At 39.0% G+C, this 16,059-nt stretch overlaps 1 protein-coding gene across 4 annotated transcripts in view; it reads left to right on the forward strand.

Annotated features, from left to right (window-relative positions):
• LOC124147146 (solute carrier family 13 member 5-like) overlaps positions 1-16,059 on the forward strand; it is a 168,609-nt gene that overhangs the window by 63,266 nt on the left and 89,284 nt on the right. For all 4 annotated transcript variants that reach the window (XR_007221017.1, XM_048396116.1, XM_048396114.1 and 1 more), the window contains one exon: positions 14,664-14,779. Coding sequence is in view for 3 of the 4 variants with exons in the window: in XM_048396116.1 (XP_048252073.1) it covers positions 14,664-14,779 (116 nt within the window). In the remaining variant the exon portion in view is untranslated. The remainder of the gene's footprint in view (positions 1-14,663; positions 14,780-16,059) is intronic.

Raw genomic sequence — 16,059 nt, forward strand, 5'->3', positions numbered from 1 at the left:
CATAAACTATATGCTTGTCGATTTCGGATATCTTGGCTGTATTATTGATGAGTTCTCCCCGTGTTGTTTGTAGTGCCTTGTCAAGACCTCGTAGTTCCCTAATACTAAACTCCGAATATGGTGATACACTGACCGTGGAATTATCTTAGAAGGTATCCAAGATTTCTTCGAGTCCGTCCGAGGCCACCATCGAGGAAGCGTCCAAATTATCTGTGTTGTTAACGAGTTCAGTACACACATTCCGAAGAGCCTTAGTAGTCTTCGCGGAAAGTTGTGAGTAGTCTACAAAACCTAATTTATCATGAACAGTGCTGATACCGTGTTTAGTGGCTATCGTAGACAAGGCTAGGGGCTTACGAGTACGAGTATGCATAAGGTCAATATCCGGAGAGCCACGCAGTCGCAATATTCCTTTACTATCTATCGTAAACTTTGAATAGTCACGAACAATAGGACTATCATCTTTAAAGGTATCGTAATAATCATTGACGGTTGGTTTCAAAAGTTCATCATTTACGGTTGGGTTCAAAATTTCATCGTTAAGATTCGTGCCACTAAAGCTGGTTTCATCAGTACCCTCTTCGATTGGATTCGGGTTATCTAAATAATCTAGATCAATATCAGTCATTTTTATATTAAACATATGGTTATATAATTTCAATATAACAATGTCTTCGCAATACGGACGCAAGTTAAACCCACAACGTAGACTTCGAGATCCATTAGGGGTCAAAGCAATTCGTCAGTCTGTAACTATAACTAATAACCCTAGTACCATCGATCAGAATCAAACGCTTCTGGTTCGCTTTCCTAATCTCGGCGCCCACGATGATTATTTTGACTTTTACCGACGTTAACAGGGAGCCCGTTCAGAACATAGGTCATGCTATCGTTAAGAAAATTGCCATTAAAATTAGCGGTAATGAGGTTTTGATTATCGACGATAGCGATGTAAACTATTGTTACATGGATCCCTGGAGAACGGATAAAGAGCTGGAAAACTTACAATACCAAGGTATTTGTAATCGGAACACATTGAGACTGCGCGTAGGTGCTGAAAATGGTGATGGTACCGTCGTAAAAGATAAGGCCGTTGCCGATGCATTAGGTTACCGATTCTATATTCCCCTAGACTTTGAATTACTAGATTCCCACATGCCCTTTTATCAAGCATCCCTAGGCGATAGGTTAGAATACGAACTCACTTTTAATGACGACGGTAGAGAAATCAGAACCGGTGGTGAAGATGCCAGCTATTCCTTTGACAATATCTCGCTGGAGTACGATATGATAACGGATCCTGAATTAGCCAGACAAATTCGTAACCATTATACAGGAAGTTAAGCCATTTTGTACGATCGCGTGCTGCGACACCGAAAGATCAGGAGGGACAAAAAGGATACTATGTGGAATATCAATCTAAACGTCCCCACAAAGTCGTTGAAGTGTATTTTAATGTTGTTCGAGGACCCCTCCGATGCATTTAAAAGAAATACCGAGAAGTTCTACAATCCCAAGATTACAAAAGTAGAATTGACTATCGAGGGCGTTCCTAATCAACTATATAGCCAAGGAATGCTAGCGTATCACCAGTGGGATTAGATTAAAAAACTTCCTTCTATAAAATGAAGCCCGGAAGTTATCACGGTCGTGAAAGATCTGTCTCTCGGGAGTGTATCGATGGGTGAATACCTCATCACGAAGTGCGCGCTATGGCTAGACATGCGAACAACGGACGATGACCAACTACACGGCAGTGGGAGGAGAATAGAAAATGCTAGCGAGGGTGTCACTATACAGATAACGAAGCTCCAGGAAACGGCTGGTTAATTAAACATATATTTGTACGTGATTATGGATGCGCAACTTAATATACAGAATGAACGATTCGTGCAAGCAATCTATTAATAATCTTTTACCTAAAGATCCGCACTGCGCTATCATATGCGGGCAAACAGGCTGCGGAAAAACAGCTTTTATTCTAGATATTTTACAAAGTCATTATAGGGACGTTTTCGATCATATTATTATTCTGTGTTCGACTATAAGCGTTAATAAAACATACCTATCGAGAGATTGGGTAATGAATGACGACGGGGTACACAGAGTCGATCCGGGCGATCGTTTACAAGACTGTTTACGAGTATGTCACGAAAAATACAAAGGAAAATAGGCGACTGCAGCGCGAGTAAAGAACTCACAAAAAAGAAAGATATGCTTTAATATTTAGCATTCTCCGGACGGCATACTCAACATAGCATTTGGGTACTTACTCAAAAATACAACTCTGTCCTGAAAGATCTCAGACCAAATGGGTAGCGTTGTTTCATTGCAAAGATCGAGATTCATTCGAGGAATGTTTACGCGAAAATGATGTCATTTATACCAAGCTCGAACGAGATAAAGTCAGAAAAGTGTAAGCGGCAACGAAGCACTGTAAACTCGTATTAAAAACCGATCAACCAGCTGCTTATGCAATTGCTTAGCAAAATGTATCAAAATTATAGCAAAAATGTAGCAAAATGTAGCAAAAATGACAAAAAATATAGCAAAAATGTAGCAAAATGTAGCAAATTGAACATTAGCGGTTAATATGACAAAAAATGTGGTTCGAAATCATCATTCTTTCGCAACAGTTCATTATTACGGGTTGTATTGGATATGCCATATTATATTATGTTAGACTTAAATATCTCCTTAGGTATTGGGGGCACGGGTGGCCCAGTCGTCTAAGGCGCCGCGATTCGCTGTGCAGAGTTGCGTCCCTTGGGCACGCCAGAAACCTATGATTGTGGGTTCGAATCCCGGTTCGCCCCGATTATGTTTCTAGGTTTGTCAGCACCATACCCGTGCTCGTGGGTTTCAGCGAAGTGGTAAACGTCTGAGACCTGCATCACTTCGGGCTTTCCTCCCACATTAAGCTGACACGCCGTGATATAACTGGAATACTGTTAAAAGCGGCGTTAAGCCCAACTCACTCACTCACTCACTCCTTAGGTATTACATTATTGAATGCGACGAACTCATCGAACAAATGCTCAAAGAATCTGATGCAGATCAACAAGTTGCAGATAAATCTTTAGATAAACATAGAGAAAGAATCGTGGCTTTGGTAGCCGGTGGAAAATGTTCCCAATATTTGGGAGAAAATTATACCATCGAAAAAATTGATAGCATGACCGAGGAAGAAATTAAAAAACTGTACGCGCATTACGAGTCTAGACTGGGAGCTACCATGACTAAAACGATAGGGTCGGCTATATTACAACTATACACAGTCGTAGCTAGTACGTTTCTCCCTATCCCGGCAGAACATCGCATGTATTTATGCGAATCTCTAGAGAAAGACCCATTCATCGAACACGCTATAAGCGCAGTGAGCTGTGAGTTTTATCATAGATCCGGAATGTTCTTAGCTCCGTTCACCACAGCTTTAATAACGGCTAGGTATTGTCAATTTAAACATACGTGCCCACTTAATAATAATGGAGACTCAACAGGTGACACCACAACAGATTGCAGAAACACAACAAGTGAACGAGGAACAACGAGTGAATGAGGAACCACCAGCGATTGTGAATGAGAAAATACTAAAAGCTAGAGTGACAAAGAATCCTTTGAAAATCGCAGCTGGGAGGAAGGGAGGGCTGGCGAGGAAAGCGAAATTAATAAATAATTCAAATATTAATTCGATTAAAACATGGGCACTAGTAGGAGTTGCTGGTATAGCGGCTGTATGGTTCTTTTATAAGACCGGAGAAGAGAAAACGTCACCCCCAATGCAACAACAAGTTCAATAAGAGGTTAGCCCCCATATAATGCTATAAGAAGCATGACTACTCCAGTTACAGACGGTAAAATGTTGGTAAACGCAACGTATCATTCAGTGGTGGTCACCGGCTTGGCCATTGGCTATGGCCGTATAGCTAAAATGATTACTAAAGCCACACCTCCCAAGCTAGATTTTAATGGATTTGATATAGGTATGATGATTCTGGATATTGGATTATCTAGGGCTACAAAAGATATGCTCATCAAACAAAAACTTATCCCGGAAGACATAATGAAGTAATTAATTAAACATTTGAATATTTTATATTATTAAACTATGGCAACATGGTCGGTGGAGCTATTGTTAATGCTCTAGCTTTTTCGGGGAGTAATTTTTTATTTTCTAGTATGAGGGAATCAAACGCTAAAGAAGTTGAAGAGGAACGTAAACGACATAACAATGCTTTAGAACAACTCAAAGCAGCCCAGTCACAATATCAAGGGCAGAGAATGAAGAGATTAGACTTTATTCATGAAGAACTGCGTAAGGAAGGACATTCAATTCAAACATTTAAGGATGTCGAATCTGCCATGCACGAATACTACCTCGTTTATGGGAAAAAACTCGACCCAATACCGAGACCAACAATGAGTCAGTTTTATACACCGTCAGAGGCTCAGAAAGACCGCGAGGTCGCATTTGTGATAATGGGGTTATCTGCTGTATTGATTTTCAGCTATACCATGACCTAGTTAGCTAATCTATAAATAGCGTTGGCTGACTGCCTAATCAATATCTCACCAGTGTAGATGTGATTTGCATTTAGACAAATGATATGATAGATGTATAAACCATGAATCATTGCAGATTTACACTCATGGGGAAAAAAACTCTATGTAACCGACACTGTGTTGATATTTACTGCGGCATACACAATTATTACATCAGTCGCGGAAACATAAACTATACGTGTTCTGTATGCGGGATAGGGGTCAAAGGTCGTTATTGTTTATGTACAAGGTGCTGATAGGGTCAGGAACCAGATTATTTATGCTAGGAAGAGAGATTACATCAATGAGAGAAATAGGTTGGGGAGAATATGTATTTAGATATATGAAAAACAACCAATTAGACATTTGACTCATTTTGCATATACCATTCAACCACAATGGTTTTTGTCAGAGAGTTGAAGGCTATGGCAAAGCAAAGTGGTCTACATGGATATTCTCGAATGAGAAAAGCTGAATTGTTTACCTTACTCGGTTTGGAATACAACAAACCCCAGACTGTTTGAGAACTCAAAGCTCAAGCGAGAAACAGTGGGCTGAGAGGTGATTCTCGAATGAGAAGAGCTGAATTGATCGCTTTACTAGATGATAATGATGTTGAACATAATGATAATAATGTGGATATTGATAGTGATGTTGAGAATAAACAACAAGAATTAATATTTGTACCCACATCCGCCGGCGTTGGTAAATATCTAAGAGGTTGGAAGATAGATATTTATTCCAACATGGATGTTAACGATATTAAGCCCATCATATCGAGTAAAATTAATGAGGAGTTAGATGATTTAAATAGTATAAAATACCAGCTGACGATTAAAATGTTATTGAGTAAAAGTAGTGCAGACGATAGCACCGAATATACCGAACCATATTTCCGTAGCAATCAAGAAGTTATAACCGAATCCGATACTATAAACGCATCATTAGATACATCAATTCAGAGAATACAGGAAACTTTAGAACGTTGGACTAATAGAGGTTCGGGTTGGGGTGTGGATAAAATCGATAGTTTATATTTAGATATAGCAAATTATATGCCCTTTAAAGGTGGATCTTATATAGATTTACCCCCGTATTATAAGAAGAAAAAGGCCATAATTAACGTAAAAAATAAATCCGATGACTGTTTAAGAATGATGATAAGATCTGCATTGTTCCCCGTAGACAAGCATCCGGATAGACCATCTAGCTATCCCCAAAACGATGGACTCAACTTCGATGGTATAGACGAACCTACACCAATATCACAAATTGATAAGGTGGAAAAGCAAAATAATTTAGCTATAAATATTTTCGGACATTCAAAAGGAATTGTTGTACACAGGATAAGCTCCGCTCCGGAACATATCCCTAGAATCAATTCATTTCTGATCGAAAAAGATGGAAAATATCATTATACATGGATAAATAGTTTAAACAGGCTATTATACGATCAAACAAAACAAAAAGAAAAGAAATATTTCTGCGAAAGATGCCTACATGGGTACAGCAGACAAGATCTATTAGAAGCGCATAAAGAATACTGTAGAGGTGTTGGACAGACCGCTATCAGGATCGAATGCCTAAAGTGGGAAAAAATATATCAAAGTTTGAACATTATTTTAATCAAATGCCAGTACCATACGTAATTTACGCCGACTTCGAAGCGCTTATCAAACCCTTAGAAAGTAATCAAGATAATAATACGTACAAAACTCAAGAACATATTCCTTGTGGGTTTGGATATATAGTTGTAAGGTATGATGGGAAAACAAACAGTCCCGTGATTTACAGAGGTCCCGATGCAGCAGGAAAGTTCCTAGAATATCTACAAAATGAAGAGAGAATAATCAGGGAAAATTTATCGTGTAAGAAACCCATGTGTATGACGAGGGATGATTGAAGTCCTATAAGAGGTCAACGAGTTGTCATGTTTGTAATAAACCCCTGAATGGGGATTCCGTAAGAGATCATTGCCACGTCACGGGTAATTATCGGGGAGCCGCGCATAACGAGTGTAACTTGAAACTAAAAATGAATTCTCAAACAATACCCATCCCCGTTGTGTTTCATAACCTTTGGTGATACGATTCACATCTCATTATGCAAGCTATCTCAAAGACCGACGGCGGTTTAACGTGCATTCCTAATAATATGGAAAAATACGTATCGTTCTCGTTGACTAAACCTATACATTATAGGGACAAGGTTGGGAAATCTAGAATAAAGCAAAGTAATGGGCTTAGATTCATAGACTCCGTACAGTTTCTGTTATCTTCCCTGGACAATTTAGCTAATGCGAACAATCCCGATGACTTTGCGATAACAAATCAATATACCGATAAGATAACTCGTCATTTGTTGCTGAGAAAAGGTGTATATCCTTACGAATATATGGATGATTTGTCTAGATTCGAAGAAACTGAATTACCACCCCTTGAATCATTCTATAGTAACTTAACAGAATCTAAAATAACAGATGCCGATTATGAACACGCTCTGACAGTCTGGGATAAATTAGGTTGTAAGAATTTAGGCGATTATCACGATCTGTACTTAAAAACCGATGTACTGTTACTCGCCGATATATTCGCGATATTTAGAAAGACATGTTTAAAACAATACGGCTTGGACCCGGCATGGTACTATTCCAGTCACGGACTATCGTGGGATGCATTGTTGAAGAAGACCGGCGAAGAACTAAAACTACTCACAGATTACGATATGCACTTGTTTATTGAGAAAGGATTAAGAGGTGGTATATCGATGGCAGCGAAAAGGTATTCTGAGGCTAATAATAAATTAGTGGAAGGATACGATCCGAGTAAACCCGACACGCACATATTATATCTTGACGCTAACAATTTGTACGGATGGGCTATGAGTCAACCTTTACCCACGGGTGGTTTTGAGTGGGTCGATGATATCGAAGTGAATGATGCGATTAAAGGGTACATACTAGAAGTTGACTTGGAATGTCCAAGTTCGTTACATAAAGATCATAACAGTTATCCGCTAGCTCCCGAAAGGTTAATGGTTAATAAAGATTGGATGTTGGAATATCAATGCTCCTTGATGGGTAATAGTAGGTTAGCTAACGTAGAAACACTCGTACCAAATTTGATGGATAAGACAAAATATATAGTTCACAACAGAAATCTCCAGTTATATCTATCGTTAGGTATGTAATTAAAGAAAATACACAGAGTTCTAAAGTTTGATCAAAGTCCCTTGATGGAGCCCTATATAAGGTTGAACACAGATTTAAGAAAGATAGCTACCAGCGATTTCGAAAAGAATCTGTATCAGCTCATGAATAACTCAGTATTTGGTAAAACTATGGAGAATCTAAGGAAGCGTGTTGATGTTAAATTAGTCAGATCTAATGAGGAAGAAAGACTCAGGAAACTTATAGCCAGTCCGGCTTTTAACAGAAGCAAGATATTTGATAACGACTTAGCCGCGTTGCATATGCAGAAGAGTAATATAAAATTCAACAGACCGGTGTACGTCGGTATGAGTATTCTCGACTTGTAAAAACACTTAATGTTTGACTTTTATTACAACGAACTTAAGAAGCAATACGGCGATAGATGCGAGGTGTTATATACCGACACAGATTCTTTGTTGATGGAAATACAAACCGAGGATGTGTATAAAGATATGGCAGAAAAAATAGATATTTACGACACGAGCGATTACCAAAAAGATAATCCACTGCACAGCGTAGTAAATAAAAAGGTGTTAGGTAAGATGAAGGATGAATGTGCTGGGACCCCTATAGCCGATTATGTAGGATTAAGACCTAAGATGTATTCTATAAAAGAGTCCGATAATGGAGAGATAAGAAAAGCTAAGGGCGTTAAGAAGTATGTTGTAAAAAAGCATATCAAACACGAACAGTATAAAGAATCATTATTCAACGCTAGAAAGTTGAACTCTTTAAGAAGTTACAATCATAGGATATATGGATTAAGAATGAACAAGACATCATTATCCCCCTTAGATACAAAGAGATGGATTGATAATGAGGGTGTAACTACCTATGCTTATGGTTATGGTGGTAATACCGTACCGTCGGGAACTATGAACAACTCTTCTCGTACAAATGCCCTGCCCGGTCCATCTTGAAGATAATAAAGAATAGGCTCTCCTTCTTTCGAAACCAATCGACTAATGTTATATGTCTTAAGGGACCATATGGGATTGGTTGCGTGACGTAGGCCTCCTTCGAGTTCACCGGGCTGGTATAGATATTTTACCCTTACTCTATCTGGAAGTTTTCATTCTTTGCCTCTCCTCGTTGCTGAAGATTCGAAGTCACGGATTTCATTTTAATAGCATCGGATGGTTTCTTCCCGATTAATCTCGTTACTTCATTATTCAGCGCTGATACAACGGCTGATAATCGTGTCACCCATTCGGTTGATCTCAACCGCTAATGTCCTGTTAAATCTTTCGACGATAGCTTGACTGCGGTGGGCCTCTCTTTCACCACGCCTGATTTGACATCGTGCTTTGTTAACAGTTTAGTTACTGATCCCATAAATTCGCGACCAGGATCTACTTGAAATAGCTTAGACCATTTTAGTGGCCCGCGTTTATATATGCAGCTCAGTGCATTAGCTACCTCTGTTGATTCTTTCGAGGTTAATGGATCAGCCTCTTTGTATCGACTAGCCACATCCACTACGGTTAAAGCGTATTTATACTTTTTGCGTCTTACCTTATTGTGGGGAAGAAACAAGAAGTCAGCCTGATGAACTTCATTCGTTGTAAATATATCAAATTTCTTCCTCGGTATATAACGCGGTGCCGGTAAATATATTTGCCACATCGCTTGTTTCTTTAACCAATCCTTGGCCACATCTTTAGATACCTTAGCCGCGGTGGCTAATTTTTTTATTGCTAATACACCTTTCCAATATCCTCGTGGGCTATAGTAAATTTTATTCATTATTAATTAATATTGATATTTCTTTTAATACGACTTTCGTTGAATCGCATCATCATTTTTATACTAATAGAAACAATGATTGGCCCCAGGTATTGGTGAGCTGGAGTCAATTTAACTTAATCTCATGACTATCATTGAATCGCATGATCATTTTGGCATAAAAAATGCCATCTGTAGTAGCAGGATAGGTATATGAATCTGGATCCAGTGGAAGTGGTCCAGAACCCCCATTACCTATACTACTTACCTACTATTACTGTCATACTGTGGGCAGGGTAAGCTTCTCCAATTCGTTGAGTGATACAGATTAACCAGATTATGATTGTGTTATATAGATTAAACATCTCCCGAACCTGAGTATAATCTCACATGTACTCTAAGTAGCGTACTATATAACTTTGAGGAGACATTGAGTATAATTTTTGAGTTGGCATTGTATGCTGTCGGAATGACTTTACACAAATCCCTGCGTCAATGGACCCGTGAAGATCCCGGGTGGAACAGATCTTCAGCAACCCATTCTTGGCTTAGAAGGGCGACAGCCCTTGTCGTAAGAGGCGACTACTGCGATCGGTTGGTCAGGCTCGCTGACTTGGTTGATGCATGTCATCGCATCCCAATTGCGTGGATAGATGCGCATGATGTCAATCACTGGATTGTCTGATCCAGACTCGATTATTTACAGACTGGCGTCATATAGCTGAAATATTGCTGAGTGCGGCGTTAAACAACTAACAAACAAACAAAACTTTGAGGAATCACAACAATCACTATGACGAGGTATGCCTATCTTGCAATCAACCTGAATCCAGTTACTGGAAAGTCAAACACGGGCTTGGTTAAAACAAGAATTGCAGTTAGATCCGCTATATGTTGTAGATCTCCTGTAGTCAAGAGAAGCAATAGCGAGGCAGAACTATATCAATTTATGAGGGACAGACAGCTACTCGAACAAATATAAACAGAGCGGCCAAAGATAAAAAATCATGTATGAAAATAGAAATCATATCAACACAAAAAGAGAGTGTATGAGTACTAAAACTGGCAATAGATATGAGTACCCTACGCACACACATGAGTCCCATTCGACAGTCAACAACACACGAGAAACTGTCAAACAAGTTTGGGTACCCCTTGTGTTCAGGCAAGTTATTTAGTTCAATAATTTTGTCTTAAAATCCTTTTCAATTTGTTTTCACCTTTTTCACTATTCCATGCATGTTTATGTTGCTACATCCTATTGCTCATGTTCACAAGTATTATAAAACACTTTAATGTTTCTCCTTCCTAATCTAACGGTATAACATTTCAGATATTTACCATCATCTAATACACATTCGGTTTCATGATCGATGCGGTCTTACAATTGATTTTATTAGTCTTTAAATCTTATGTCTAGTACATATTTTCACAAACAGGGCCGTTAGCTAATATAAGGAATGTAAAATCCAGTTGAGGACTGAATACGACATACGTTAGTCTGTTGAACTTTGTAAATCAATATTTTGAATAAGCCGTTAATACGCCAGTTGTGACAGGGATGATGGTATGTTAGCTGTAGCAGACAGATTGACAGTCGTTGTTACGTGAGTCACTAGGTTATTAGTACGGCATTGGCCTTGTTGATTGTTACTATACTTTGAGGATTTCTGTGGCCAGTGGCGGACATAATTCAAACTCCTTCCACACCGATACCGCATCAAATATATTTGTGTACCGATAAGATAACTCTTCCAGGCAGGGTGGGGTGGTAGTTCACGCGAAACGGACGACACTGTGCAAACTGGGCGGCTCCTTTGATATCGCCTCACAACATACTTTTAATGAATGACCCATTAAACGATGGTACACATCAGGATCGCGGAGAAAATACAAGATTCGTTCTCGTTGAATATATCAAGCCACCAATTCATCTTTCATAAACTTTTTGTGTCTTTGTGCTTAATATATCTGCATATCAACGAAAATATGTAATACGTGTATCCACGAAAAAATATACATATACAGGCTAGGTATACTGAGTCAAATTAAAAACTTCACATTTTAAAAAGTAATTCTATATATGATATACAACGGACAAATGTATCAGAGAAGGTAACTTTAATCATTAATGTCCAAAGAAGGATTTTAATTAACGGTGGTAACAATAATTTGTTCCAAGCACCTACGGTATTCGGTAATAACATCAACAGTTTAAATCATAAGTCCTAAGCACGAGAATCTGATGGCACACAAGTTCAGTAGCGTGTATGGCCACCATGTGCGTTGACAACTGCCACACAACGCCTCCGCATGGACCTTGTGATGCTTGTGTACACATGATTGGGAAGACGACGCCATTGTTGCTGCAAAATGGTGCCAAGATCTTGCAAATTCTGTGGTTGGTTCTGGAGAGTGCGCAGACTTCTGCCAAGAGCATCCCAGACGTGTTCGATGGGATTGAGGTCGGGAGACCTTGACGGCCAGTCCATGACGTTGACACCCGCATTCTGAAGGAAATTCCTTGTCAAAATTGCTGTGTGGGGTCTGGCATTGTCGTGTTGGAAGATCAAACCGGGTCCATGTGCTGGTGCCAGTACCTGGTCGCGGTAAGCAGCAGCGTTGAGGTTACCACGGATGACAAGAAGCCTGGAACGTGCATTGCCACAGTAAGCACCCCACACCATGACACTTCAGCCTCGAAATCTGTCGTCAACTTCCTGTACACAACACTGGGCGTAAGGTTCATGACGGCGCCTCCACACCCTCCCCCTACCATGGGCAAATCGAAGATTATATCGGGATTCATCACTGAAGACGACGTGATTCCAATTCCTCTGATTTCCATCGTAAGTGTCGCTGTGCCCACAATTGGCGTTTAAGTCTGTGTAATTGAGTCAGAATCGGCCCGGAGTATGGCCGTCGTGCTTGAAGGTGCGCAGTTCTCAGACGGTTTCGAACAGTTTGCGCACTCAGTCTACCCTTAAACAGTTCATTTCTGGTTGATGTAGCCGTCAAAAATCGGTTACGGAGGTGACGTAAGACAATCTGACAATCCTCTGCATGTGACGTCACACGTGGTCGACCTGGCCGTTTGCTGTAGACGCGTCTGTAAATCATAAACAGTCCGTCGACTACAACCCATCGTCCTTGCGACTTCAGCTACGGACGTTCACGTTGCACATTTGAAAGGTGTGGCATGACAAATGGCCGTAAAGACTTTTGTTTTCTTGTGTCTTTCTTTTTTTGTTAATGACTGCTAACAAGTATGGCTGAAAACACGTGCGGTATTATGGATACGTGACCAGTTGCACGTGAAAAAACACTTTTGCCACTATAGTGCTGTGCACATGATTTTGATCGATTCACCTGCACAAAAACGGGTGTTATCTGAAGACAATACGTGGCCATTTCTGTTTTAAATACACAATAAGGGCCCACAATGATAACTGGTCAAAATGTTAAAATTTTAGGATTGTGAAGTTTTAAATTTGGTGCAGTATATTCGCCCACACCAACACCTGTATAACTGTTTATTCACGCGTGGGTGTGGCAGATTGTAAATTGATCGAGAGAAGGTATTGTAGAATCACCTGTAAATAAGGCCGACACTGTAATTAGATGCAACGTACTAATGAGAATATGAGAATTATCATAAGAAGGCTGTTGCGTTTTTCTTTACTGTTACCATTTTCATACCAAAAGTGGCAATGCGTGTAAAAGTTCGTGTCACAATATTCACTCAAGTTTTCCTCAATCGCATTGAAACATAATTTTCATTGGTCAGTTCGACAGCGCATGTAATTAAGTAATTATTTCGAGATTTCGTTGGAATGTGAGATATTCAGCCAGACGTTATGCAATGAAAGACGAATCGGTTTTTTCCATTGAAATACGCGCAAGCGTACCTGTATATTACATACCTAGTGTCACGTAATTGCCCAGTGTAATGTATCACCGAGACATAAAATGGGAAATGAAAAAGAAAGAAACTAACTAAACTTTAATGTTGTGGAAAATAACGCCAATGAATTGGTGTACAAGCGCATGAATTCGTATGATAAACTGTCAAAACATTTTGAGAGGTAAGGCCGCGTTCATTAAAGATCGTTACAATATGTAAAAAAGGTGAAATCTGTAAAACTTCTATAAAGGGAAACATCCAACCAAACGCCCTTTTTAAATAGTAATGTAATGATATAATATAAAGTATATTTCACATAATACAATATACTTTGTACACAATTTGTTGATGTTTTAAAGGGACTGACGACAACATGGGCGAAATATTTTAATAACGCTGTAAAATAGTTGAATTAAGTTAAAATGAGTTAAATTTTATTTCATGAAACTTCTAAGAACACCTTTATGTATTTGCGAAACAAAACCATGAGTTTTGAGCAAAAGGAAATATTCTCGCCCATGGGCGAAATATTTCAATAACGCTTTAAAATAGTTGAATTAAATTAAAATGAGTTAAATTATGTGACACGAAAGTTCTAAGAACACCTTTATGTATTTGTGACACTAAAACACAGGTTTTGAAGAACGGAAAATATTCTCGCCCATGGGCCAAATCTTTTCTCGCCCATTGGTGAAATATTTCACTAACGCTATAAAATCGTTGAATTAAGCTAAAATAAGTTAAATTTTGTGTCATGATATTTGAAAGAAATATATTTATGTATTTGCGAAACAAATGCATGAGTTTTGAGCAAAGGAAAATATTCTCGCCCATGGGCCTAACCTTTTTCTCGCCCATGGGCGAAATATTTTCAATATCGCTATGAAATCGTTGAATTAAGTTAGAGTGAGTTAAATTTTGTGTCATGATACTTGAAAAAAATATATTTATGTATTTGCGAAACAAAAACATGAGTTTTAAGTAAAGGAACATATTCTCGCCGACATAGTGTAAATATTGAGGTTTTGAACAATTCTTTTTTCATTTTTTCTTCCTTGGTATGTTCCCATGAAAACGGCATGTTTAATTTTGTAAAAACCTTTGACCGAGACTGGGTAAAGACCGTAGAGTTGGCTATTGGGTTTCCAGAATTAAAATGGGACGTGTTGATACCATGTCGAAGGATTTGCTGTAGTCCATTAATCTACATGTTTTGTCTTTCTTGAATTCTCTTAGACTATCTGTGTCTATTTCAATATTCATTTTTTTTTTGTCTCTCAGGATACGCTCATGTTGTTCATGGGGAGTCTCATCGTCGCAGTTGCTGTAGAACGCTGGAAACTGCATAAACGTATTGCACTGAGGACGTTATCGCTCGTTGGTCCTCAACCTAAATGGTAAGTCCTTACTCCCATCATCAGAATGGTCCCGATAACCACACAGGCGTTACAGTTGTGGATTTTCTCACTTTCATCACTATACAAAGTTTACAAGATAAATAATGTCAAAACGACAACGATGCGTACAACCTTCAGATGAATATAAATATAAGGTTAAATATACCACGCTAAAAGACACATTGTTGACATACACAACTGCCCAGATGTTCATGCCACTCACACGCGTGCTCAACGGGTTGAGCACCCATTGAACACGCGTGTGCAACGAGTGACCCACGCGTGTGCTATGCGTGTAACACGGGACCGGATTTCAGTCTAGCCATTGTGACCAGCCGGCAGTAGAACAGTAGTGAATTTGGATACGCGTTCATTCGCAACCTCTGAGTTGACACGAATGTCGCGTGTTGGTTGGAGTGACATGGCAAGATGAAACACTTCTATTTGTCCTTCAGATAGCTTCGGAAGCAGATGTCTGTGTTCTGGTACCAACTGTCGAAAACCAGAATGATGCAGATGATCTGCATGGGCATTGACACCAACTCTCCTCTAAAGTCGTAATTTCTGTCATATGCCTCTAATCTGAAACAATAACAAAACATCTTTTATTGATTATATCCCAAGGACAAATTGAAATATTCTCTTGTTATTAGTATTAATTAGTGTCTATTATTATTATTATTGAATTCTAGACAACATACCTAACCTCACAGCAACAAAACCGGTCCCATTAACATGACTACTAATTACTCATCATGGATTGGAATAGATCGTTACAATGATGAAAAGATCACTTTATCGACTTATATATGACTCGATGTTATCGCAGTATCGGTAAATCTCGTAATCCACATCCCCTGTTGACTTTACTTATGCAAACCTAAGCACGATATGTCATCGTTTGATCGAATACAGGACTCTTTGCGGTTGGCCTATGCAACTGCTACTCTAAGCATAGGCCATACACGTTAACTTTTTATGATTGTTTCTGGAATGTTTTTGATGTGGATAACCCGTACTTCCATTCGAAATTGATTAGAAAAGAATCCATTTGTTTGAACGAAGTCCTTTGACCCATCTTGGTCGAATAAATACTGATTTTTCGTAACCCAAAAGAGGAAGTGATGTAAAGGACATATTTCACGCATATCACACCACACAATAGCCCTATCGCCATAATATAGAGTTACCCGCCCTTGAGTGGCTAATGACAGGTATTTTGTTTACCGAAATCAGCACCTATCAGTGATGTGTCATAAAAGTTGAAAAAGAAACAATGA

Source organism: Haliotis rufescens, unplaced genomic scaffold (assembly GCF_023055435.1).
Source record: "Haliotis rufescens isolate VD_foot unplaced genomic scaffold, xgHalRufe1.0.p SCAF_15, whole genome shotgun sequence".
In the NCBI taxonomy this organism is placed as follows: Eukaryota; Metazoa; Mollusca; class Gastropoda; order Lepetellida; family Haliotidae; genus Haliotis; species Haliotis rufescens.